This window comes from Ctenopharyngodon idella, chromosome 3 (genome assembly GCF_019924925.1).
Source record: "Ctenopharyngodon idella isolate HZGC_01 chromosome 3, HZGC01, whole genome shotgun sequence".
NCBI lineage: Eukaryota > Metazoa > Chordata > Actinopteri > Cypriniformes > Xenocyprididae > Ctenopharyngodon > Ctenopharyngodon idella.
In genome coordinates, this window is record NC_067222.1 from 32305178 (window position 1) to 32332043 (window position 26866).

At 37.9% G+C, this 26866-nt stretch overlaps 1 protein-coding gene across 2 annotated transcripts in view; it reads right to left on the reverse strand.

Annotated features, from left to right (window-relative positions):
* Positions 1-366: 366 nt before the first annotated feature.
* Positions 367-26866, reverse strand: part of plekhh3 (pleckstrin homology, MyTH4 and FERM domain containing H3) — a 44991-nt gene continuing 18491 nt past the window's right edge. The window contains exons 3-13 of one of the 2 annotated variants that reach the window (XM_051886338.1): positions 20735-20823; positions 18409-18591; positions 15838-15995; positions 14551-14674; positions 10974-11280; positions 10012-10219; positions 9045-9181; positions 7143-7263; positions 6226-6657; positions 5723-5914; positions 367-3144 (exon numbers count right to left, since the gene is read on the reverse strand). In XM_051886338.1, coding sequence (XP_051742298.1) covers positions 3007-3144; positions 5723-5914; positions 6226-6657; positions 7143-7263; positions 9045-9181; positions 10012-10219; positions 10974-11280; positions 14551-14674; positions 15838-15995; positions 18409-18591; positions 20735-20823 — 2089 coding nt within the window. In that variant the 3' untranslated portion in view covers positions 367-3006. The remainder of the gene's footprint in view (positions 3145-5722; positions 5915-6225; positions 6658-7142; positions 7264-9044; positions 9182-10011; positions 10220-10973; positions 11281-14550; positions 14675-15837; positions 15996-18408; positions 18592-20734; positions 20824-26866) is intronic. The other variant, XM_051886339.1, reaches the window with a different exon arrangement.

Genomic DNA, 26866 nt, shown 5'->3' on the forward strand with positions numbered 1-26866 from the left:
GTTCACCTTCCAACAAGACAATGCTAAAATTGCTTATGGACAACTCTGCGAATATCCTTGAGTGGCCTAGCCAGAGCCACAGCTTGAACCCAATTGAACGTATCTGGAGAAACCTGAAAATGTCTGTCCACCGACGGTCCCCATCGAACCTGAAAGAACTTGAGAGGATCTGAGTAGAAGAATGGCAGAAAATTGCCCAAATGCAGATGTGCAAAGCTTGTCACATCAGACACAAAAAGACTTGAAGCTGTAAAGGTGTTTTAACTAAGTACTGAGTTAAAGGTTTGAATACTTATGCAATGCACTTATTTCATTTTGGTGTATGGAGTGTAGATTGATGGGGGGGTAATTTAATGGACACAAAAGTGATGTTGTAATGGTGCTGCTTTTTATTACATACAGTATTCATCATTTTGCATTATTGCACATTTAATTTAGCTGTACAAACAATAGTGCAATTGACTATTACATGTGTAACATAATAAAGGTACCATGCAGCATACAAACCATCTGAAGCAGAGTTTGTCGTTCGAGTTTTGTTACATGAATGACAGTGGGTCGGAGCTGCCTGCAGCTAAAGAGTGACATGAAAAGAAGACAAGAGCATGTGACAGCCGATACTGCCGTCACGGGCTGTAGGAGGAACACGGTTTGGGCAAAAGACACTTCTTAAAACAAAATTAACAACATTGAAGACATGATTGCCCTCCACCTTTGAATTTCAAGTAGCTGGTAACCTTTTTTTTTTTTGTTTTTTTTTTGTATTCAGGCAGACGAACTACTGTAGAGCAAAGATAGTTCAGAACCAAAATACTCTGAATACAGAAAAAAAAATGAACCTGATTATGGAGTATGAGTGAATTAAAGATTGTACAGACTGTTTGACAGGCACTAGTGGCTCCTCCGAAGGCAACCTGAAGCCTCATACTGAAAATGGGCTCATGCTCAGGACGGCTAGGCGGGTTTTATTGCTTCAGTGATAGTTTGGCAGTCATTCGAAGGGGAAAAAAAGACCCTTAGAAATTTGGTCCACTTTAAAAGGGGCGAATGACTCTTCATTTTTTTTGGTTATGACAAAATCTCAAAAATCCTATTAGATCTATAAAATAAACTGATTATTAACAAGTTATTTGTAGACCTCACGTGACAGGGGGAAAATAAACAACAAATTATCAAAAAAGTAAATAAAGATTATGACATCATAATTTAACTATGACGTCATCAGCTCTTTTGTAATTATTTCAATGCAAGCACTAAAATACAAATACAGGTCTTTATGAAAGATATATAAAACAAAAGTAAAAAGGACAATAAAAAACTCTTTCACACAATGTATACAACAGACAGCCATAAATAAAACTAGTAGAAACTAACACACATTAAAGGAGACAATGAGCCGTCATAAAGCCGGCATAAGGCTTCATAACAAAGCACAACAGACAGAGGCTACAGGTTAGGCTTAAAAGGGATAGTTCACCCAAAAATGACAATTCTGTCATCATTTACTTACCTTTATGTCGTTCCAAACATGTATGACTTTCTTTCTTCTGTGGAACACAAATGAAGTTATTCTGAAAAATGTTTTTTTTGTCCATACAATGAAGGTCAGTGGGGTCCAAACAATGTAATTACATTGACCCACTGACCTTCATGAAATGGAAAAAAAAAAAAAACTGAAATATAATATCATATTTTGTGTTCAGCGAGATAAAAGAAAGTCATACGGGTTTACAACAACATGAGCATGTGTAAATGGTGACAATATTGTCATTTTTGGATACACTATCCCTTTTAATGGAAATGTAATATCTTTAGAATATGGGATGATAATGTTGCATATCAATAGTGTTGATTATTTGTCTATCTTCAGTGTTTCAAAGTGTGTTCGAGAGGTCTGGGAAACTTGGTTTGAACCAAAATTGTCATTTTTTTTTAAAATGTCAAAATGCCATTTACCTTCACAGGTACCAGGCTGCAATAGGGTGTCTAAGTTAGTTGGTTTTAACCAGATCTAAAGATCTGAGGCTGTTGTGGCTACAGGACGCACAGTGCAGAGTTACCGTAAGCTAACAGCACAGTCAAGCAGCACCATGTAAGGCTCAAAGCATTTCACAAATACACTCGCATCATTCAGATGAGCTAAAGATCCTTTGGTTTCTACAGCTTAAAATATTCAAATCTGTCTCTCACGCACACATGCACCACTGTCGGTTCGGTAATGGACAGGTCTGAAGGGCGGCGTGAAAGTGACTTCCACCGGCTTTCATTTAAGGTTTGGCGAATGAGTTTAACAGCGAGCCAGGCCAGAGTTTTGAAAGGAGTGTTTAAAGCGCAGCGACTGTGTATGTGTGAGTGCAATGGCAGCATGTTTGTAGTGGAATACAAAGACATAGCTGCAAAAAAAAAAAAAAAAAAAAAAAAAGTATTTTTGCCTTGTTTTCCCCCCCAAAAAAAAAAAAAAAAAAAAGTAACATCCTTAAAACAAGATAACACGATAATAAGAAAAGGAACTTAATTCAAGGTGAACTCCTTGAAAAGTTAGTCTAAAAATGAGTAAAATGAAATTTCAATTTTTCAAATTAAGTAAAAGTATATTCATGTTGTTTTAAGGATGTTTCAAGATTTAAATACTAAAAAACAAGACCAAAATACTCCTTAAGAAAATGATTTTTTTGCACAGTTCATCTCTGAAGTCACGCTATTTTCCTTTCTGTGATATTTGGCGGGCTCCCAGGTGGCAGGGGCCGTCGAGGGCCCCGTGTCCTTTCTGGATTTGGCTGGCGGTGTAGCAAAGTGAGTTCCTGAACCTGCTCTCCTGTTTGTGGCTCCCTGGACACCTTCCACTCCTCCTCCATTTCCACAGCATCTGCTCCTTTCAGTCTCATCTGAGTTAGTCCTCTTTGCAAAGCTCCTCACAGGGAAGCAATCAGCCAGGACTGCATATGCACGTGTACATCAGTCAGAGTCAGTGTGTGCGTGTGTGCAAGCGAGCGAGTCGTTCTCTCTTCACACCGGGTGAGAGGGGAGCTCAAGTAGGGAGGGGTGGAGCTTAGGGTTTGTTTCTATGGAGATGCAGTCATCTTTGCCTAGCTGGCGACGGGTGGCACTGAAGTAAGCATTCATCAGCTGCATGATCTCAGTCAGCTGAGAGAGAGAGAGAGAGAAATGACTTTAGTAAATTTCCACTGTGAAATTTGTTACAGTGCTTTGCACTTTACGCTAGTACAATGACTCTGTACACAGTAAAAACACACAGTAAAAACAGTAATATCGTCAAATGTTATTACACTTTAAAATAACGGTTTTCTAATTAAATGTATTTTAAAATGTAATTTATTCCTGTGAAGTCAAAGCTGAATTTTCAGCATCATTACTCCAGTCTTCAGTGTCACATAATCCCTCAGAAATCAGTCTAATATGATGATTTGATGCTCAAGAAACATTTCTTATCATCAATGTTGAAAACAGTTGTGCTGCTTAATATTTCTGTGGAAACCATAATGCATCCTTGCTGAATAAAAGCATTAATTTCTTCTCAACTTTTGAACTGTATTGTATGTAGTGTGAAACAATGTGATAGAATGTTTTGATAACACTTTACAATTAGGTTTCATTAGTAACATTAGTTAACTACTTTAGTTAACAAACAAAGAATGAACTGCACTTCTACAGCATTTATTAATCTTTATTAATGTTAATTTCAACATTTACTAATACATTATTAAAATCTTGTTAACATTAGTTAATGCACTATGAACTAACATGAACAAACAATGAACAACTGTATTTTCATTATCTTACATTAACGATAATTAGTAAATAGCAACAAATGTATTGCTCATAGTTAGTTCATGTTAGTTAATACATTAACTAGAGCTGCACGATTCTGGATAAAATGAGAATCACGATTTTTTGGTTTCAAATAGAGATCACGATTTTCCCACGATTCTGAATATACAACCAAACAAAATAACGTGTAATTTACTAGAGGTTCTGACAAAATATAAATTGCTGACTCTAATTGCTGGAAAATGTTTGAATGAATTATTTAAAAAATGGTTTTGAATGAATTCAATGACTCATTAATAAATACTTGTTTCATTGCTGGATGAATTTTTGAACGAATCTTTTGAATGAACGATTCAATGACAAATACATTTTTTAACAGTCAGTTGTCGCCACCTAGTGGAATTAGATGTAATTGATACAACCGTTATTTGACGTGCCATGTTCGTTTCAACAGGTAGTTTGCTGTATTTTGATCGCTATCGTAGACATCGGTGTTTAAATACTAACTTAAAACTTATATCTCAGTACTTCTGTGATAATGTGAATATTTGTAACAGAAATAACTAATGTGTGATTCAAAACGGCTCTCTCTGGCTCTGGCAGCACGATCACAGATTTGAACGTTCCGGTATGATTTTGTCAAAGGTTTAAAAGACGCGGGAGAATCGTTGGAAAAGTAGGATCGCGTGGGTGCTTGAATCGAGATCGCGATTTTTTTACGATTAATCGTGCAGCTCTAACATTAACTAATGTTAACAAATGAACCTTATTGTAAAGCGTTACCAAAATGTATAACTTATATAAGATTTCATGAGGGACTATTTTTTGGTAAATATAGTGGAAAGTGCTATAAAAAATGAATTTAAATTAAATCAAACAGCAACTGACAGGTGTACTCACTTTTAAATTGTCATATTTAACTTTTTTAATTTGTCATATTGATTTTTATAAGAGTAATTCGGGTTCAGAACAACTCTGGGCGACCGTTGATAACTGGCAATGACTGGACGTCATTAAAAGTGTATGTGTGAGCTAGAACAGAAATTCTTGCATCACTCAGGAGGCACGTAGATGTATTTTGGCAAGAAAACGCAAAAGATTCATGAGGTTAAAACGCATAGGAGTGAGGCACAGGATGGGCGTGAGCCTGAAGCTAATATCAAGAGAAGATAAACTGGTTGTCTCAGTGTTTCCACATGTGTGCACACTGAAAGTCACAGCTGGTCTGACCTGTATTGTGTGAGTACTGGAAGGAGGTTTGTAGTATACATTATAAAAACCCTCTGATGTCAACGTCTTTCTAGTTTAGAACTGTGGCATCATGATTCATGTTAATGAGGGGTATATGCTTCTTGAGTATAATGCATGATGCTAACACAAAGGCCAAGTTGCATCTGCCCATTATTGCTAGAATAAACTTATGGCATCTGTGTGTATGTAAAATGCTATAGAAATAGTTTTATTCCTTAAAGCACTAGATTTTTTAATTTTCCTGAAAACAAAATTTGAGTGGTTTCTCCAATGCAAAGGTATTGTGGGTAGTTTTGTGGCTGCCTGTGTTATTTTAGTATTATTTATATACTGTAGTATTATAGTATAGGGTGTCCTTGGTGGTTTCTATGGAGTTACTAGGGTGTTTTGGGTTGCTTACTGGTCCATGTCAAAAGAGCTCACCTCCAGTCCGCTAAGACTTATTGGTTTTTTGATTTGGCTTGTATGGCTCATAAGTCTTGGCTCAGAGTTATGGTGTGTTTTTAATCACCTAACAGACTGATATTGTAACTAACCACTTCAAAAAAAAAAAATAATAATAATAATTATATATATATATATATATATATATATATATATATTTTCTCAACAAGTTGCATGGTTTGAAGAATATTTCATGTCACATGCACAAACATTGCGATAGCAGTCAGAGCCCTCATACCTTTGTGGTCTCAAAGAGCAGGTCTCTATCTCCTGCGGTGATCCTGAATGTGTTGCTATCAGAGACGCCATAGGAACAGATCTGACCTATCGGTAGAGACTCCAATGCTTCGGCTTCACCCTGACGATACAGAGACACGCAGGAAGCCGCCACACCCAGCCACAACTTCTGAGAGAAGCTTCCTGTCGAGCTCTACAAGACACACAGAAGGATGTCAGGCACAGCTGTGATTCTCTGGAAATATGATCCTGTGGTAACCTAACAGTCAAAATGTCACATGATCCTTCAGAAATCAGTCTAATATGCTGATTTGGTGCTCAAGAAGCATTTCTTATTATTATCAATGTTGAAAACAGATTTGCTGCTAAATATTTTTGTGGAATAGACAATATTGCTGTTTTTACTGTATTTTTGATCAAATAAATGCAGACTTTGTGAGCATAAGAGACTTCTTTCAAAAACATCTTGATGATTACAAACTTTCAGCCTTATCATCCACTCACAATGTAGAAGTCCACTTCATAGAGTGTGCAGCCAAACCCTGACCACTGCCGGGCGATGGTGAGATAGGCGGCCATGCTGTCTCTGCGACTGTATCCAACAAGGGCTTTCCAGCGCTCTAAAATGGTCGACATCACCACGGCTCCCTCCTCCCTCAGCCTGGCCCGCAGTCTTTGGTCCTGCTCCTGACGCCGCTTGTGCCCCCACAGCGTCCCAGCCAGCAGACCCCCGGGGAAGGAAGGGCAGCCAGGGGGATCGACGGGGGCCAGCAGGGCCCGGGCCTCCACCACTTCAGCCGGAAAGAGCTGCTCCAGTGGCGGGTACGGAGAGAGGGCGCTGAAATCTCCCAGTAGACACTGCAGTCTCAGCGCTGCCAGAGAAAGAAGGTCATCCTCACAGGCTGGCAGCTGCCCCCGCACCACCATCTCATGACACTGACACAGAAAGGGAGGGAGGGAGGAAGTCAAGCAAGGGAAAGTTTACTGAGTTCAACAGTGTGTTGGGTTTGCATGTTTGCTTTTCATTCGACTGATAAAGACGATATACACACATCTATCCACACAAGTGTGAAACTAGTCCACATTAAACACAAACAGAGAGAAAGAACTGGAAAATCCCTCTTTCTTTCATGCACATATATAATGTCTTAAATGGATGTCTGCAGACAGATCCAAACTGGGTTGGCAGCAGTCATGTTACACTAACCCTGCTTTTTTTGTTATCCAGCAGGAATTAATGGCTTGTAATACAAATGTTCTGAGGAAGACATCCATTATTAGGCCTTTATAAAACACATTCCACAGAAGGCCATTTCTCTTTTAGGCTTCTGTCAGACTCATCTAGGCCTAATTTTTTACTTAATAATCTACATTCAACTTTCTCATTTCTGCTCGTCCCTGCCTGTCTCGTGTCGTTTTACCTGCTCATAGAGGAAGAGGTACTCAATGCTGTCGGTACTGATGTTATCGGTGTCCAACAGACAATAGAGTTTGAAGCAGAGTCGGCACTGGCAGTCAGAGTCTGGATCTTTAGCTGACAAACTGGAAGACAGAGACACAGAGATTTGTTAATGGAATATGCATATGGATCAGATATACATGTGAAGCATTAGGCAAATACACTTTGCACTATAGATACAACTTTGTACGCTACAAAAAACGCACACCTCACTATGGGGGTTCAATGTGCATCACAAAGAATGGCTTAATTTAACAAGAAAATTCTGCAATTTGTCAGATTTACCTAAATAAGCATTTGAAGAAAAAAAAAAAAGCAGTTTTGAAATTTCTCTATTTGTATGTTCTCTGACATTTTTTATATTTAAAAAAATACTTATTTTTATGAATTACATATATTTAGATTTGATATACATTTCATATTTAATAAATAAAGAATGAAGATTATTTATATTTTTATTTATATTACAGTGGTTCTCTACAGTGGCCCCCATTGTCCATAACCAATATTTGAAGGCCTTTTAGCATTTTATTTTATTAATTAATTAAAATTGATTTTATTAATTTAAATACTTTTAATATACTTTTTTTTATTACACTTAGTTTTTATATTATATTTAATATACATTTAAAATTTAACAGATATATACAAAGAAAATTGTATTATTGGTGTTTATATGTATATTTATTATTTATTCCTTAAATATTTAATATAATAAAGTATTAATATCTATAATGTTAATACATAACTTCAATAAAAATGAAACCTTTAGATTTAGTTATTTAAAAATTTAAAAAGTCTTTAAATGGACAAAAAAAAAAAAAAAAAAAGACAATTCTGTATGACTTCCAGTGACTTCCATGGTAAAAAAAGAAAAAAAGTTCTATGGAAATCAGCGGACCCTATCATCTGTTTGGTTACCGACATTCTTCAAAATATCTTTTGTGTTCAGCAGAAATAATTCATACAGGTTTGGAACAATTTGAGACTTGTAAATGATGACAGAATTTTCATTTTTGGGTGAACTATCCCTTTAAGCACCCTAAAGCTGTTTCAGCTATGTTTACACAAGTCCACATGTCTTTAAGTAGCTCAGGACACTTGAGATAACAAATTAAATCCTCCAACGCTCCCTAAACACACGACTAAAATCACCCCAACAAAGCGATGTCATCATTCTCAATCACATGACTCACCCTGATTTGCTCAGCTTTTTCTGCTGCATGTGCAGTTTTGCATGCACGGGTTTGTGTTTGTGTGTGTGTGTGTACACACATATGAGTGTGAGAGAAAGACTAGGCGTGTGTCCATGAACCCATTTCTGGGAAGAGTTGGCACTGAGACGTGCAAAAGCACACACAGACAAACACAAACACACTTCCCAGAATAAAGCAGATGCCTTGAATTCTGGCTGGCTTGGCTTATCTCTCCTTCAGTTTGCCTTCCACATCAGTTAACGCGATGACATCAGTCTCACCTTGAGATGCCTGCTGGACCACTGAATACTAATAAAGAGCCACTTGTCCATTCTCACAGTGTGTGTGTGTGTGCGTATCAGGTGGGTTGGTTAAAGTGTGCTAAAGTTTTGGGAAAGTGGATAAATCAAAGATAAAGAAAAAAACAGACCTGCACTGTACTGTACTGTGGCGCTATCATGGATGGGAATATCATGGTACCTTGATGTATATTATGGTACTGAATGATTACCATATTCATGTAACATGGTCTTTACACAGTACTTAAAAAATACCATAGTAATGTCCAACAAACTATGGTAGTGATGTGGTACTTTAGGTTTGGTACATTCAGCTATTTGTTGTATTCCACACAATACAATTGGTCAAAGAAATTTAGACTGAGTTACTTTTCAAATCTGGTGATGACATCAGCGATTATAGTGCTGCCTCCGATAGCTTTCTCCCAGCATGCATTCTGCTCAAAAATAGCAAATGTGTTTCGGCTGTCCTGCAGTCCGAGGCGTTCCGCCATCTTCCTCACAACCTGGACAGAGAAAATGAGACAGAGAAACAGTGTTATTTTAGTTTTATTTATATACTATTATAGTTTGAAGTCAATATTTGAATTTGTTTTTATTTGTATATTTTCAGTTTTTATTTTAATTTTAGTTCAAGTTTCAGTCATTCTGTTCTGTGCTTTTGTCATTTTATTATATATGTAATAAAATGACAAAAATTAAATAAAGCCGAAATGAAATATAAATATTAGCTAAAAAACTTAAACTTATATATATATATATATATATAATTAATATATTATTTTTAATCTAATATTTATATTTTATTTCAGCTTTATTTCAATTAGCAAAACCACTGACGAGAAAGAAAGAAAAATCCACGTTAAAATGACAGAGTCAAAGAGTTCACAAAGCTTTGTTTATATGTGAAAATGCAATAATGTGTTTACAGTAAGCACATCCCTTATACTTGTGGCAGTAGAGATGTCTGGTATGGAGCAGGGGTCTGTAATATTTTTGCCAAAAACAATTTAAGACCATAAATAGACAATTGAAGAAAAAATCCATAAAAAAAAGAATATTTTCTTAAATTAATAGATGCAACAACAACAAAAAAAAAACATTTACTTATATTAATAAATTAATATATTTTCTTACATTTTTGTGGAAGGATAATTGCAAAAGAGAATTCAACATCACTAAAAAATAAAAAAAATAACTAATAAAATAAACTACAAAATGAATGTGTCTCGTTCATATTGTTAGTGTGCTAATGATGACTTCTTTGTGTGCCAATAGTGGCACAGGAGCCTAAGGTTCCCAATCCCTGCTGTAGAGGAAACGACTGATGCAATACCTCATTAGCCGTAGTGTGCGAGGTGATTGGTATCTGGCAGCAGCCCGGTCCAGGGTAGTGCACAGCACACAGTATCTCCTGCCTTCCCATCAGCCCCTGGATCTCCTCCCAAGAGGGCACACACTCACGGCCACGCGTCTTTTCTAGAGCCTGGGCTATGAAGGACGCGTAGCTCTCAACCTCCGAGTCCGCACTCAAACTTTGAACCCTGATACATGGGGGAAGATATTAAAAAAAAGAAGATTTTAAACTCTACAGGGACCATTCACAGAATTTCACATCCAAACCACAGAATTTCCCTCCAAAAAAAAATTAGGGTGAAGTTGTGTGGCCTCTCTGTTTAGTTTGTCTATTTGCGATATGAAGTGTCAGCCACTTGGTAATCACATGCATGGCGTAAGCCCTAACTGCGTTAAGTAAACACATGCGGGAAGCGTCTGGGGGCCTCAGGAGAACAGAGAGTCCTCCGTCTCCATTACACCAGCCGCTTCTGTAATCAAAGCCCTGTGGTCAACGCACCATTTCCTCACGGAACACTCGTTTATTTAGCCATTCTCTTATTTTCTGCCCTTCTCCCCTGTCTATCCTCCGGCCTGGCAGTACTTTAAAAGTTAATTAGCCATGGGATGCAGAAATCATTGTGCCGTTTCCCAACCCCTCAAGGAGAGGAAAAGAATGAGTGAACAGGAAGTGAACATTCCAATCCAGTCAACCTCAGGCAGCCCATATTTCCTACACACTCAACCGCAGGACCGGAGGCAGTGGTGCGTCTTTATACTCAAGGCCTTCTAGGTAACGTTTATGTGTGTATGTTGAGATCCGGCTGCACTGAAAAAAAGTGTACACATCCAGTGGGGTGTATATATTTATGTTGCAACTCTTCAGATTAACTCTGCTGTTATGATGTAATGCCGACGCTCTCTGAGAGTATTATTTGTGTGTGTTATTTGTGTGTAACTGACCTCTTCAGGTGAAAGCGCAGGTATTTGAGTATGCTGCAGCTGGGCAGGAAGGTGCAGCTCATGCAGGTGAGCAGCTGCCAGTATCTGAGCTGCGGGTTCGGCTGCGTCTGCACACTTGATTTGGTGACGCTGGTCTGTTTGATGAGCTGGCAGTAGAGTTCATCTCGGAGCGGCCGGAGGTCGAGGCAGGTCTGGAGGATGCCCTGTATGAGAGGAATGGGCTCACGGGCCAGCTCTAACTGCTGGAGGCAGTTAAACAGCCTCACCGCCTCCTCACGGATGGATGTGTAGCCTTTACCAGCCATATCTAATAAGAAGAGGGAGAGAAGGTGTGTTAACTGGCACAATGGGAAGAAATTGAGTAGGACACTATAAACCAGCTTTTTAAGAGAAGCTTTAAGGACTCTCTAAGTTTTCCGTCAAAATAAATGCTTGGTGTTTTAACATTTGAAAACAAACTATAAGTATTAATATAGTCATTTTACAGTGCTGTAAAGTAAAAACTAAATTATTATTAAATTATTATTTTTTATATTTTTATTAAATACTTGATTTTACAGTGAAATATTACAATAGTAATGTTTTGTTTTGTTTAACATTTTTAATTTAGTAAAATTATTATTAATGATGATGATAATGGGGATTATTATTATTCACAACATTTATCACAACATTTCTGGACAAATTGTGCATCACTACAAACAAACTCAGCAAACCTGGAGATTTTTTATTATTATCGTTTAAAAATTTCATTTTAAAATGCAATAATAATTTTTATCAGAAAAATCACTATTAGATTTTCCCAAATCACGTAGGCCTACATCTCCATACTTCATTATTCACTCCTATCAATTATTATAATCACCGGTGAAATAATACAATTAAATGTAACCAAATACTCCATAATTACTGTAGATTTACAATTAGATGTGATTTAATTTATTTTAAAAAGTTGATTTGAATTAAATAAAATTGTATAGAATGGAATGCAGATTATACTACATCCTAAAAACACTACAGTCTCTCTCAAATAAAAATGGTTGCAGGTCACAGTCAGATTCTTGTTTTTAGCCAATCATAACGCCTTTGAAGTGATTTCTGCCTGCCGATCATTTGGCGCATTTAGAGTGTCAGTCTATATATGGTGAGCCAGACACTGAAAGCATGATAGAATAACTTCATGAGTTTGGAAGATGCAAAATGTGTCAAGAACAGTTGGCATGAAACGGACATTGTGATTGTCTTCTCTATTGTGGCATACACCAGTCACAGGAGAATTGAATATCATTGATCATCTCCTAACAGGGCCACATATTAGGGTCTGGGTAGATTAGATGGTAAGCTGACAATTAGTTCTAGTAGTCAACGTGTTGGATGCAGGAGAAATGGGCAGGAATAAAGATCTGAGTGACTTTGACAAGGGCCAAATTGTTATGGCAAAGCGATTGGTTCAGAGTATCTCTGAATTGGCAAGGCTTGAAGGTTGCTCCCAGTTAGCAGTGGTGAGAATTTACTAACAGTGGTCTGAGGAGAGACAAACTACAAACTGGACCTCGGAGCAGTGGAAGAAGCTAGCCTGGTCCAAAGAGTCCCGTTTTCCTATACAGCATGTGCACGGCCATGTATGTGTGTGCCGTTTACCTGGGGAAGTGATGGCACCAGGATGCACTGTGGGACAACAACAAGCCTGTGGAGTGAGTGCGATGCTCTGGGCAATGTTCTGCTGGGAAACCCTGTGTCTGGACATTCTTATGGACGTCAATTTGACACATGCCACATACCTAAACATTGCTGCAGACCAGGTACACCCCTTCATGACAATGGTGTTCCCTGGTGGAAGTGGCCTCTTTCAGCAGGATAATGCACCTGCCACACTGCACACATTGTTCAGGAATTGTTTGAGGAACATGATAAAGAGTTCAAGGTGTTGCCATGGCTTCCAAGTTCCCCAGATCTCAATCCAGTTGAGCATCTGTGGGAAGTGCTGAACCAACAAGTTTGATCCACTGAGACTTCCCTCACAACCTACAGGACCTGCTGTTAATATCTTGGTGCCAAATATCACAGCACACCTTCAAGGGTCTTGTAGAGTCCATGTCTCAGTGTGTTGGCGCTTTTTTGGCAGCACGCGGTGGACCAACAGCATATTAGCCAAGTGGTCATAGTGTTTTGCCTCATCAGTGTATATCCAAGTGAAACGCTTCTCTAAGAAGAAGAATAAAGCAGGGCATGCCTTGATGTCGTCCATCAGAAAATGATTGGATCAGTGGATCTTTGTTGTTTGCTAATCGCTGCAATCTTATCTGACAGGTTGCTGGAGATGCACTTACATGGAGGAGGGGACGTTTATGTTTTTGATTAAAGGGGTGGTTGATTATGATTTCACTTTTTTAACTTTAGTTAGTGTGTAATGTTGCTGTTTGAGCATAAACAACATCTGCAAAGTTACGACGCTCAAAGTTCAATGCAAAGGGAGATATTTTCTTTTAAAGAATTCGCTGTTTAAGGACTACAACAAACACTGGTAGGGACTACAACGAGCTTCTTCCCAGGTTAGTGACATCACTAACCCTTAAATTTACATAAACCCTGCCTCTGAGAACACGCAAGGGTGTGAGGCCATGTTGGGCTGCTTTAGAGAAGAGGAAGAGTTGTAGTAGAGTGCTGTTGCCATGCCGTCATTTTACAGCAGACTGCTTCACAAACGAGAGTCAATTCAATGCTGGATTTGCACAAAATATTAACATGACGGCACATGCTAGTTGATGAGTTGAATCAACTCCACAGCAACTACATAAATTTATCCACTAACCATTCAGAAACATCCAGTTGCATTCAAAAAATTGTAACTTCTTCCTGAGTCTCTCCATCAGTGTCCGACTCCAGTTTAAACAATGTAAAGCTGAACACCATTACTGACAATCGTCATTTTGGCTGCGTGAGATTCTCCAGCTTTGTTGTTGTTGACCAACCGAAGCATGAGCTGTTAAAGCTCCGCTCTCTACTGAAAAATGGGCAGCAGCTCATTTGCAATTAAAGGGGCACACAAATACGCGTGTTTTTGCTCACACCCAAATAGGGGCAAATTTGACAAGCTATAATAAATGATCTGTGGGGTATTTTGAGCTGAAACTTCACAGACACATTCTGGGGACACCTATTATAATGCCCCTATTACATCTTGTAATGGGGGCATTACAGGTCCTCTTTAAAGATTGTGCGTGAATAAATCATTTATAATATAACAATGCAATTTTCGATTAAAACAAGAATTGTCCATTTTTAATCAAAGAAATATGAAGACTTAGAGTTAAATAAAAAGACCAAAAGGTAACAAAACCAGAACAGAAGCAAGACTAAAGACTAAGGCTCTTCATCACTGAAGAAAGCTGAGAGCTTCAAAGCACTTAAAAACAGATGCTGAGTTTGCTTTGCTGCTGCTCAACAGGTAAATATATTGCTTGTTCACCATGGTTACACCAAAGCGGCAAGGTTGTAGAAAGAGGGTGTGCGTCTTATCCGATTGGCTCATAGAAATGTGACATATGCAATATAAGTGTGTGTGCGTTTGACTCACGTGTGTGGTGGAGACTGCCGTAGGGGAAAGGCAGCAGTGGGGCGTAGAGGGGGCTCTGTGTGTACCTCAGGATGGGATTATGCTGATAGATGTGCTCCACAACTTCTGGATTGAATTTATTTTCCTATACAAAAACAATGCACATAAACACATGTAATGCAAGGCCAATTAAACACCTTGAAATAAATAAACCCAAGACAGATATATCTGCTGTGAACCATTATGTCTCCATAAACAGATGACCTCTTTGTTATGGGGTCAATAATGAAATGATGAAATGATGTTTCAAATGTAAATGCTGTTTTGGGGAAACGGAGGAGGATGAAGGAAAGGGAAATGAATTTCAGCTTACAGACCCTGGTCAAGGTCTGCTCTGTATATGTGTGTATAAGGAAAGCTGCTGTGTACATTTCAAAGGTGAATAAGGCCAGTTAATGTTTGTTGTTGGATGTTTGCTTATAACGGACCTGATAAACCAACCCAATGACAAGACCTCCTACCATTACCACTATGTACTGTATGTGTGAGTTTGTGAGCGGTCAAATAAATAGTATACATAAATAATATGGTAAAATAATAGTATGAATAGTATTGTAAACTTAAGTTTATTATATGCATGTCAGTAACTATATCTTCACCACAGCAAAATTTCTTATATGGTATCCATTTAAAAAAAAAAGCAATATAGCAAGAATATAATGTCTTTTAGCCATAACTATATTGAGAATACAGCACAGCCTCCTGTGTCTTATTGCTTAATATCCACACATAGCTTATCTTTAAAAGATATATAGCGATCAGCAAGATCATTTAGGAGTCTGGCCACTTAACATTTCAACCACTGCGGTTTTCACGCCTGTCTGTCTGCCTGTCTGTCTGCTGTCTGTTTATATGCAACCTCAATGGGATTCCGTGGAGTTCTGTGGGCTAGCAACTAACATCCTATTAATACAGATCTCTCCGAGAGTGCCGGCATTACATCATAACAAGAGGGATATTCTGAAGAGCTACTCGCTGCCTTCAAAACTATTTCCAGGGACACGAGATACCGAGCAGCACATCTATAAGTGTAAAATCACTAGCCAACAAACTAATAATAATATACTGGGGCAGAGAGATGACAGTGGGTGGGGTTTAGATGGTTTACACAAAGTGTCTGTGAATGTGTGCCAACCTGACCATGAACTCTTTAGGAGCTAAGCTGCCATATATATGTATGTGTACATGTATATTCTCTGAAAAATATTATGTTATATTATAGTTTATATATATATATATATATATCACCTCAATGTCTCGTATGAGGAGCTGTGTTGGCGTCTCCACCGGCGCTTTGCTGTCGATGACTTTCTGCACGGCACACGCCCAGTGCACCGCCTCATTGTAGTGCTTTGTGAATAGTCTATAGCAATGCTTGCGGCCATACACTGTCAGACTCCAGTAACCTGTCACACACACACATTTCAAATATTTTAGTTCTACTCTTCAAAAAGAGAATTCATCAAAGCTGAGCAATACAAAAATAGCATCTCCTAACAATCATGAGAGTATATACATAAAGAAAAGTTAAAAAATGCAATAAAACTTATATGTGCTTATACCGTTTCTGATTAAAGACAAATGTACTAGAGCTCCAGCGTTCTGACAACCTCATATTTCACGTGCCTGGCCTGCAGTAAATGTGTTCAGATGTTTCTAGAGCTGAATCTGGATCTTTTATGAGGATCTTACTAATATATAATTTCTCCCTTGTTGTTAACTTTGGCAGTCAAAAGAATGACGCTTTGGTTCAAAACTGAGACATTTAAAGACACACCAATTCTTTACAATCTCCATAAAGCCCACCAATCTCTCTAGACTAGGCAAGTTTTCGTTTTACACAATACTCACAAAGAACAATATCCAGCCAATTAAATATTTTAGAGCAGAACCACGTATATCCACAGTAGAAATTTCTCTTTAATTCATTTCTATGACTATTCCATGGTTAAATTCCTTGATATTTCCAGGTTTTTCAGGACCGCTGTGTTTATAAGATTTGCAGGCCAAAATATTTGGTGTCCACTGTAAACAACTCCCATTTCTTGGGCACGAAACTGTACCTTATTAACATTTTCATTAAAGGATCTGTTTTACTCTGTGGATGAGCCAAAGCATTAGACATGATATTATATGACAAATTGTTTGTTAAAAGAAGAAGTCATTTCCATCGTGTCTGCTGTGCTGGATAATGAATGACTCCTGACCAACCACTGCCCTTGTACACACACTTTCAGACATATACACACACTTTTATCTAGGAAAGTCCCTAAAGTTAAACTGGGAAAAGTTCAGAGTTTTGTGGACTGTGCTGTTGAAAGCTGCCATGTGAATATGCACTGCGCACACACACACATATATACAGTATGACTAAGCCTTTGAGTCTGTCTGGTCATTGCCTACCATCTCCCCAGACAACAATGCATGTCGATTGTCTTCTCTCATTTCTCATTTGGCCTCAAACAATCCTGCATTTCATTTCAAAGTCGATCAAAGTCTTCCCACAAGAAAGATTTCACGCCAATGTCGACAAGAGATCAACAGGTCTCACGGCTGCTCTGTGCCTGTGATCTGACCGAAAGATCTGCTCTCTCTGAAAAAATGCATGTCATCGTGAGGGCAAATCCTTAAATAGTGAATGAAATACTGTGTTTATCTTCCACTGGACTTTAAAAGGTAAGTTCACACCATTTACTAACCGTGATACAAAAAAGTGACAAACGGTAAGCGATTTTGTAAATATATTTCTGCGATGTCAAACATGGATGAGGAGAGATTGATTGTGGAAGTAAAAAAAAATTAAATATAATATGGTAAATAACAAGGACAACCTTAAAGGGATAGTTCACCTAAAAATGAAAATTATGTCATCATTTTGGGTTTAATTATAATTTAGGCTTTTATTCACATATGAACATACATACATAGAGCACATCATATGGTAAACATGGAAGTTCGTATGTGTGTCACATGCTTGAACAAACCTCATTGATTCTCACACAATCACCTTCCATGTTTACCATATGTGATGTGCTCTACGTGTGTGTCGATGATTGTTTAGATGTAGATCTCTTCACAACACTGAAAGCATATGAAACCGCTCAATTCATATGGATTCATTTTACTACACCTTTTGGATCTTCTATGATTCCATTACCTGGACTCTCAATGGAGGGACAGAACCCTTCAGATTTCACTTAAAATATTTTCATTTGTGTTTTGAAGATAAACAAATGTCTTCTGGGTTTAGAACAACATGATAAATGTTGTTCCAAATGATGACGGAATTAGAATTTTTGACCGAACTATCCCTTTAAAATCATCACAGAAAATGTGAATTCAGAGAATGTATTCTTAGTTTTACACTCTTTCAATGCAAACAGAAAGAACTGCTCTGATTGGTTGTTTTTAATCCTCCTTTAAAGACATACTCAAAAGGTAAAAATGATGCATAAACAAAGTAAAAAATCTATTTATAAACCAGAAAATGCAAACAAAATATTTTTTTTCCCCATATAGTCTCAGAAAAAAAATGTGCCAAAAATGTACCCTTTAGTGATACAACAGCTTATCAATGAGGCAGTACACTTAAAAAGACAACTTTTACCTTATCTACCCCTTAAAGATGCCTATTACTTCCCTTAAGATACAACTATAGATCTTTTAGGTGTATATAAGGCACAAAGTTGTCCCTTCAATGGCACTGCTCCAGTGACAAGCTATTGTGCCACTAAACATACGATTTTTGCCCATTTTTAGAGAGTGTACACAATGATAGGGAATGGTCACTGTGACCTAGTTTATTTGCAGGTGTGTTACCTGTCTGTTTGTAGGTGTGTTTATCAGGCCACAGCACTGAGCAGAGAGACGTGAGTACAAGCGTGCCCAGTCTGCGAGCATCTCTGTCCGGGCCGCTGTAGTAGTCGAGAGAGTCAGTTGTTAACACAAACCAGAACCTCCTTTGGCGGAGCCAGCCTCCCTGCACCTCTCGCAGGAGCCAGCCTGAAAAAGAAAGAGAAAAATACCCATATTATACATGATAAATATTGTAACAGACCAATCTGAGAATATGAAGGTTTCATTTCAAAACCTGACAGAAATAGATGATGTGTAATTTGAAATATCATTTTTTGAGAGCCAGCGCTTCACAGTGCTCATGCAGAGTCAGACTGAGTGCTCATGGAAAACGTCGGAACAGCACAAACCAGCCCGTCCACATCCAGTCGAGAGCAGCGTACCAAACTACCGCTCACACAACTTAATAGAGGGTTGTGTTAAGGTCACACTGGGGATAAAAATCTCCCAAACCAAGTTTGTTGGCTATGCACAAATGTGTACCAGAGCCAATTATCAAGAAACATTTCATGGGAAAACTGCTTTTTTTTTTTTGGGAAACCCTCATGACACCCGGACCATGTTACCTTTTTTCCGCTGCTGCTTGCAGATGTACTGCACCTGCTACCTTTCCCTTTGAATATGTGTGTGTGTGTGTGTGTGCGAGTCAGCCAGACAGACTGGGGGAAGACTGTCTTATTTAGCAGCTCCGCAGGCCAGCATGAGACAGGCTGGCGGAGCATTTGGACCCCACTACACTAATATTACTCTGCCCTGCTTATTATTACTCATTACATGTGATTGAGTATTATTACCACTCCAGTGCAGCAAATACCACACAGTGCTCACATTTACACACTCTGAGATCATAGACAACCCTGAATAACACACACACACACACTTAAATCTGTGGTCAGCAACTTAAGTGTTGGTTAACAATGTCTAACTGTCTCAATGAGTGTGCACTGTGCAGTGTGTCAGCCAATCCGTGTGTCACTGATAATACTGCAAGCTATAACTGATGCATGTGTGTGTGGACTTCTCTATAGATTGGGGACAAAACTGTATACAAAAGTGAGCTAAAGACGACAAAAACTTCCTTTGGGTAGTACTTGTACTCATTTGAAAAACAATTTATAAATATGCATAATTTTTTTAATGTAAATATTTTTAATGGTTTTAATAGTTTGGTTTGTGTCAGATTGATTAATATTGTTTTTTCCCAACAAATAACAATACTGATTATTAGTGTTCAATAACCGATAATAAATAATAATAAATAATGCAACATTTCAAAATTGATAAGTTATAAATAATGTTTCTTTAGCATCAAATCATCATATCAGAATGATTTCTGAAGGATCATGTGACACTGAAGACTGGAGTAATGATGCTGGAAATTCAGCTTTGACATCACAGGAAAAAAATCACTTTTTAAAATATATTCACATAGAAAGCAATTATTTTAAATTGTAATAATATTTCACAACATTCCCGCTTTACTGTATTTTTGATCAAATAAATGCAGCCTTCATGAGCATAAAACATTAGACAATACCCTGATTTTGAACCGTAGTATCTGTAGTAAATATTTATCTGTAGTATCTGTAGTAAATAATTATCAATAATGATTATGTTTAAAATCATTAATGTCTGCAAACAAAATTGGTCCATTTTATTCTGTTTATTTGAGTTAAATTACAGTAATATAGTGTTATATAATATAATATAATATTTACCTTTATTTTAAAATTTATGGTATGTCCCCAGTTAGACTGCTAAGTGTGTGTGTGTGTGTGCGCGCGTGTGTGTACTTGTACACACTTTTTCACTTTAGACCAATTTAAAGGCCTGTTCCAGGGTCAAGACTTGCTTTTAGGGATAAGGTTATATTTAGGTTAAGGGTAGGTTTAGAGTAAGGGTTCAGGTTAGGCACTTAGTTGTGATGGGTAAGGTAAGGGTAAGGAGTTAGAAAATGCATTGTGTCAATGAATGTCCTCACAAAGATTGGCAAGAATATGTGCGTGGCCACTGTTTAGCCTGCTGCACCCTGGTTTATAGAGAGGTAGTTATGCGTCAGATTTCAGATTAGCTCACTACAGATAAAGTTAGAAACTGCACCTTAGAAACTGCAATCTTCACAATAAAACAGAAACAAGCAAAAATCTGATTCACTTCAGAACAATCTGATTCCAAGTGACCAGTAGATTCAATGTTAATAATGGACAATGTTATACCCACAAATGCACCAATGCATGCAAACAGTCCATCTGGTTTTATAGCCATAATGACATATGAATTTCTTTCTCACCCTTCACGAGCACCTCTGGGTCTTCGTCCATTGTCATCTTGCTCTTCTGTGTGATGAGACTTCTCTTCTCCTCAGGAACTCCTGACAGACTGAACAACACGGAACACAACACAGACGTCAGCAATGTGCCTACTGTAACCCAGTAAGTACTGTACAACCCCCTCCCCTGGCCCCCAAAACACACACACACACACATATATGCACACCCATCCCTTGAGGAAAGCTGGGGTCAACATCATAATTCTGCTGCTAAAACGGACTCCAATATAGCTCAAAACCACTTCGCATATGCAGACTTTTCACATCTCACACACAAACACAACACACACACGCACATCCCTCCACCACCATGGCCAGGCAGGGAGAGCTTTATCGGTCTGGCAGCCAGGGAAAAGACTGAAAATAAACGTGACTAAGAGACGCCAAGGACACTCGCACGCAAAGAGAGAACTAGGAAGAGACGAGGAGAACAAGAGTGGTCTAGGGGCAAGAAAATAGTTGTCACTAAAATTCACAGGACTTGGGACAAAAAAAAAAAAATTGGTGGGTGCAATAAATATGCTATACTATAAAAGGACCTTAATGGAACACTCCTCATCATATATATATATATATATATATATATGGAATGTTGCTGATTTGATGCCTGCAAGAAGCAAGTCATATTATCATCATCATGGATTAAAAAAAAAAAAAAAAAAAAAAAAAAAAAAATCAAGGCCACAAGTGTCTACTGTACGCTTGGACTAAAAGAGCAGAATAACAACTTGTAACGAACAGGTAAAAGATTAATCAGAGGATGATTTGGGGAATGCTGGGAGCACAAGCACCTTGAAGCAGACAGTGACAGATAGATATTCACTCTGATAACGCTGGCACTCAGACGGTCTAAAACACACACACACACACACACACACAAATGTGGGGCTGTATTGGAGGAATTGAATGTGGCAGTGTGCTGGTTAATCAAACAAGACATTCCTGACTGAACCTCCTTGTTATCTGAAGTCAGAACTTCATTTGACAATAATTATTGGACTTGCTAGTTTCTCACCCAAATTAGCCATTTTTTAAGTCAATCAAGTTGAGAGTCCAGAGAACATGGTACTGCTAGATTAATAGCATAATATTATGATGATATAATAATATGGTACTGCTATACCATGCTATAATAGTTTGGCCAATATGGTACATCAATAATAATACCTTAATATTCTTTGTAATACCTTGGAATACCATGTATAGTACATGAATGGTAAATATATGATATTTGCCACACAGCTTAATAATGACAACATCTTTTAATCGTTTTCAAGTGAACTTTTGCTTTATGTTAAAGCAGTTCTACATTATGGCTGCAGACTTTCTAATGCTGTATTTTGAAGCCTGCCAATCAGGCCTAAGATTATGCTGCCCCTTCACTAACCTCAGATATGATAATTGTGCATCTGAGTATTTTTGTGTTCTTTGAATCTCTCGAACCATATCGATGTTCTGTATATTTATTTACTGGTCTGTTTACAAGTGTATATGTGTAATGGAGATGCAGTGGTCGATCCCTGCAGATTTGCATCACTCTCTAATTTAAGTTGAAACTTAGACAGATTCAAGAGTTTACAGACATTCATCAGGAAGAGAGAGAGAGAGAGAGAGAGAGAGAGAGAGAGAGAGAGAGAGAGAGAGAGAGAGAGAGAGAGAGAGAGAGAGAGAGAGAGAGAGAGAGAGAGAGAGAGACAGAGAGAGAGAGAGAGAGAGAGAGAGAGAGAGCACAAAAAGAGGAAGCCTCCATTCGCAAGAGCTGTGAAGGCTGGAATCAGCCGGTCAGAACCTGCCAGAACCGGTTTATGGATCAGAGCAGAATCAAGATCAACAATCCGGTTTTAACAAAAAACCTTCTCTGTCCCTCAGGCATGAGAATAACCCTCATCCTAATCTAGACAGCATTAACACACACACACACAGATAAAGTGAGCCGAGCTCTATCTCTGCTGGAGGCTGCTGGAATGAGACCAGCACGCAGATACAGATCAACATACTCTGCTATATAGAGACTTTAGAGGCAGTAAGATATCTTATGGATATGGGGTATAAAAGTGGAGATGAGCTTTATGACTCACGTCTCGGGAGGTAGAAATGTTTTACTATCTGTCTAGACTATCAGTAAAACTAAAAAAGGTTTTTATGAATATGGGGTCCAGAGAAGTCTGTGACGGTGACCTAAAAGGATAAATATTTTGGTGCTAAACTGAAAAACCGGAACAGCAGGCGATGACTGATCCAGATCGGAGTCAGTGCACGCCTCATTTCACTTAAAAGTTATAGAGAGATATGAAACACTGACTCATCAGATTATCTCTTACCTCTGTACAGAACATGACAGTACAGGAGCCCGTAATACTCAACATACAGTGTGCAAAAAAAAAATAGGAATTCATAATCTAAGGCCTGATTGCAACAGCATGTATATGCAGCATGTAATTGGCACTTTGGCGTAACTGCAACAGCAGGCACAGACAGAGTTTTGGCTATATACAAGGGCCATGACTCTATATACCGTAGAAAATAAAGTGATTTCAGGGTTATACTGAATACTTTCTTCAAGAATGATGAACTTGATTTGGATGGATGGATGGTGCGTCCGAAATCGCATATAGAGTAGGTACTACTTTTGAATTTGAGTTTACTTCACGAGTATTAAAAAAGTATTTTCTATATAGTATGAATGAATTTCAGAACACTTCACTTCCATTCATAAATCCCCTCCCATGGCCTCATGGGGCAGTAAAGTGTCCATCGAATGGCCACTTCAGAATCTCGGCGAAAGCAGTATTTCATCTGGGGACTTTTCGCCTACTGTGTATTCAGACATACTACTTTTGGTGTCCTCAGTAGGGAAGTATTTGATTTCAGATGCAGTGATAGATAAATAGATATGACGTACGAACAAACAAATGATAAATAGATAAAAAGGATACAATGAATGAACAATCAATAGATTGATAGACATATCAAGACATCTCTATAGTGAAGAATGGCTCTTGATAACAGAATGGTTTCTAAGTGGCTGAAGAACCTTTTTTATTTAAAGTGCAGGCATGATCACAAAACCATGTTATCTGCCCTTTTCTCCGGGAAAATACAGTTAGTGAGTAAAGAAAGCAAGAAAGGCAGGAAGTAAGGGTTACAGTAGTTGGGCTTTGGCTGTCTAAACAGTGGTGCCCTTTTGAGTGAATGAGCCACTCTTGATCAATATGAGCACCTTGGACCCTCAGAGCCAGATAACATGCAACACAATTACATGTCGTTGATTACCTAACAATACCAGCTCCCGATCGACACGAAGCAGGTCACGTCTCGTTCAAACCTCTCAAAGTATACATGTACACATGCGTAGCAGTGCGCGCACATGCACACACACACACACATACGTGTCTGTGCAGTTATTGTGTGTCTGAACTTGAAATGCCACACCTACACATGAAGGCACTGATAAAGCACAGGGTTTGGCGTGGTGTGACTGTTTGATCTATTATATAGGATAAGAGTGGCACACAGTGACATCAGCATGGCACTAGGCCAAACCCATGCACTCTGACTCGGCCATCCTGACAGCTGAATGAGGAAGAAGCAAAGTAATATTTCCTCTATAGAAAAAGGAATGTTGAAATGAACGAGACACTGCCATTCTGACTGAAAATATGGTTTTAAATGATGATGATGTGATCATTTTTAAACGATTAATATGTAGCATGATGAGATCATCATGTATGTTTACAGATTGTGTGGATATGTTTGCCCAAATTAATATTTTATTGTTTAGACACTGATCTTTGATTGCTCAAGAGACTTTATTAAGTTCTCATTTGTGTTTCTTATTAACTTTACCCCAGAAGTTTCTTCTAAAATTAACTTGGAAAAATAAAAATGTAATTTTATAGAGCTATAAAATTAATGTGAATAGCATAGCTCAGATAATTATAAAGAGGTGATGCACAGGGGAAAAAAAGGATATGCTCGCTTGAGGTAAATACATTTTTTATTTGGTAAGAAGACAAGCATAAACTACAATGGAAATACTCTTACCAAATAAATTCCTAGATAAAGTCATGAGACTTTGTCTCATGTCATGTGACTGAACAATTTACATCTTAAAGGGTTAGTTCACCCAAAAATGGTAATTTACTCACCCTCAAGCCATCCTAGGTGTATATGACTTTCTTCTTTCAGCCAAACACAATCGGAGTTATATTAAAAAATATTCTGGCTTTTCGAAGCTTTATAATGGGAATGAATGGTACCTGAGATTTTGAAGCCCAAAAAAGCACATCCATCAATCATAAATATAATCCATACGGCTCCAGGGGGTTAATAAGGGCCTTCTGAAGCGAAGCGATGGGTTTTTGTAAGAAAAAATATCAATATTTATAGTCCCCCTGTAGTCAATAATTTTATCCCCTAAAACTCATCTTTAATCACCAAAATGCCATATTTAAACGTTTTTTCCTGTGAAAAAATTTCTTCATGATTTAAAAAAGCTTGAATGTAACTCTACACCCTTGCCTCATTTAGTATATGAGGATCAATGCAAATTAGCCCCCCCTCCACTCGCTCAGGCCATCTCAGAGATAAACTCGCTCAACTTACTGAGGTAAAAGCAGCACAATGGTATCGCTCTTTACAACATCAGACACATAATGGTAATTAATATGATTAGCCTTTTGGTTGACTGTTTTCAAACAGCTAATTATGTATTGCTAATGTGACACAAATCATGTTCCCATTCACGAGTCAGACAGCTGTCTTATAACAATCAGTATCCTTACAAACGCTTTGAACATCTCAGAAAGTCGGTGGAGAAAGGCATATAGTTCATCATAATCGTAATGTACATCATACACCTGCCATATTGCTAAATCTACACGATTTTTCATATCAACAGAAAAAACATATCTGGATAACCCGGCTTCTCTCGAGACTCCCCTGCTAGTTCGCTGTTAATGATATGCTAAATCCCGCCGGCATGTTGACATGATTGGTTACAAGGTAGTTTGTGACGTCACAGACACCGGTGATTTCAAACGGCGGGTTTGAGACTGTCTTTTTTTTTTTCACTGCAGTTTTAAGAAAAAAAATAAATAAAAATACTCAATGGTGTTGACATGAATTTGCACATGGTTTGTCTTAAAGCATATTAAAAACACCACATAGACATAAACAACATAAAAAAATTGATGTAGGAGTAGCGTAAACTTGAGAGTAGACAGCCCTCACGGTTCAAACAAATAGGGCTAGGCAACAAACTCAAGCTCCTCTTCTCTTATATCGAAATCCTCCAACATTTTTCTTTAAAAACTCTCGTTCTAATTCATGACCGGTGTTTTGTTTTGCTCTATCCTCTACACTTCTGCATTCATCAATACGTCACGTGTCAGGTCAGAGGTCACTCTTTCACCAGAACTAGACTCGTATACGGCAGTTGCTGGAAGCCAGTTATTATAGTATATTAAGTTTTAAATATGGATATTTTTCTTACAAAAACCCATCACTTCACTTCAGAATCCGTTTATTAACCCACTGGAGACATACGGATTCCATTTATAATGGATGAATCTGCTTTTTGATACTTCAAAAACTCGGGCACCATTCAGTCCCATTACAAAGCTGGGAAGAGCCAGGATATTTTTTAATATAACTCCAACTGTGTTAGGCTGAAAGAAGAAAGTCATATACACCTAGGATGGCTTGAGGGTGAGTAAATTATGGGATAATTTCCATTTTTGGATGAACTATCCCTTTAAATTTTCCTATCAAAATGATTGGCTCCTATGGCTCTTTAATGTAAAGTATTTACCACTGATTGCAGATGAAATTTGGCAAAGCACTTGTCGCACTCTAAAATGTAATTCATTTATTACATGTAATAAAAGAGCCACAAAAGGCTTTCCCAGTAAATACCATTACCGTTTTATACTGTGCCAATTTCCTCAGAACTGTTTATCACAATTTGATAAACTCAACTTGGATGAAAATATAGCTCTTCCTGAGATTGATCATAAAAAAAAAAAAAAAAAAAAAAACTCCATTTGCTCTTTGTTTGTGGAGCAGAAGAATTAACAGACATTTAAAGGTCTC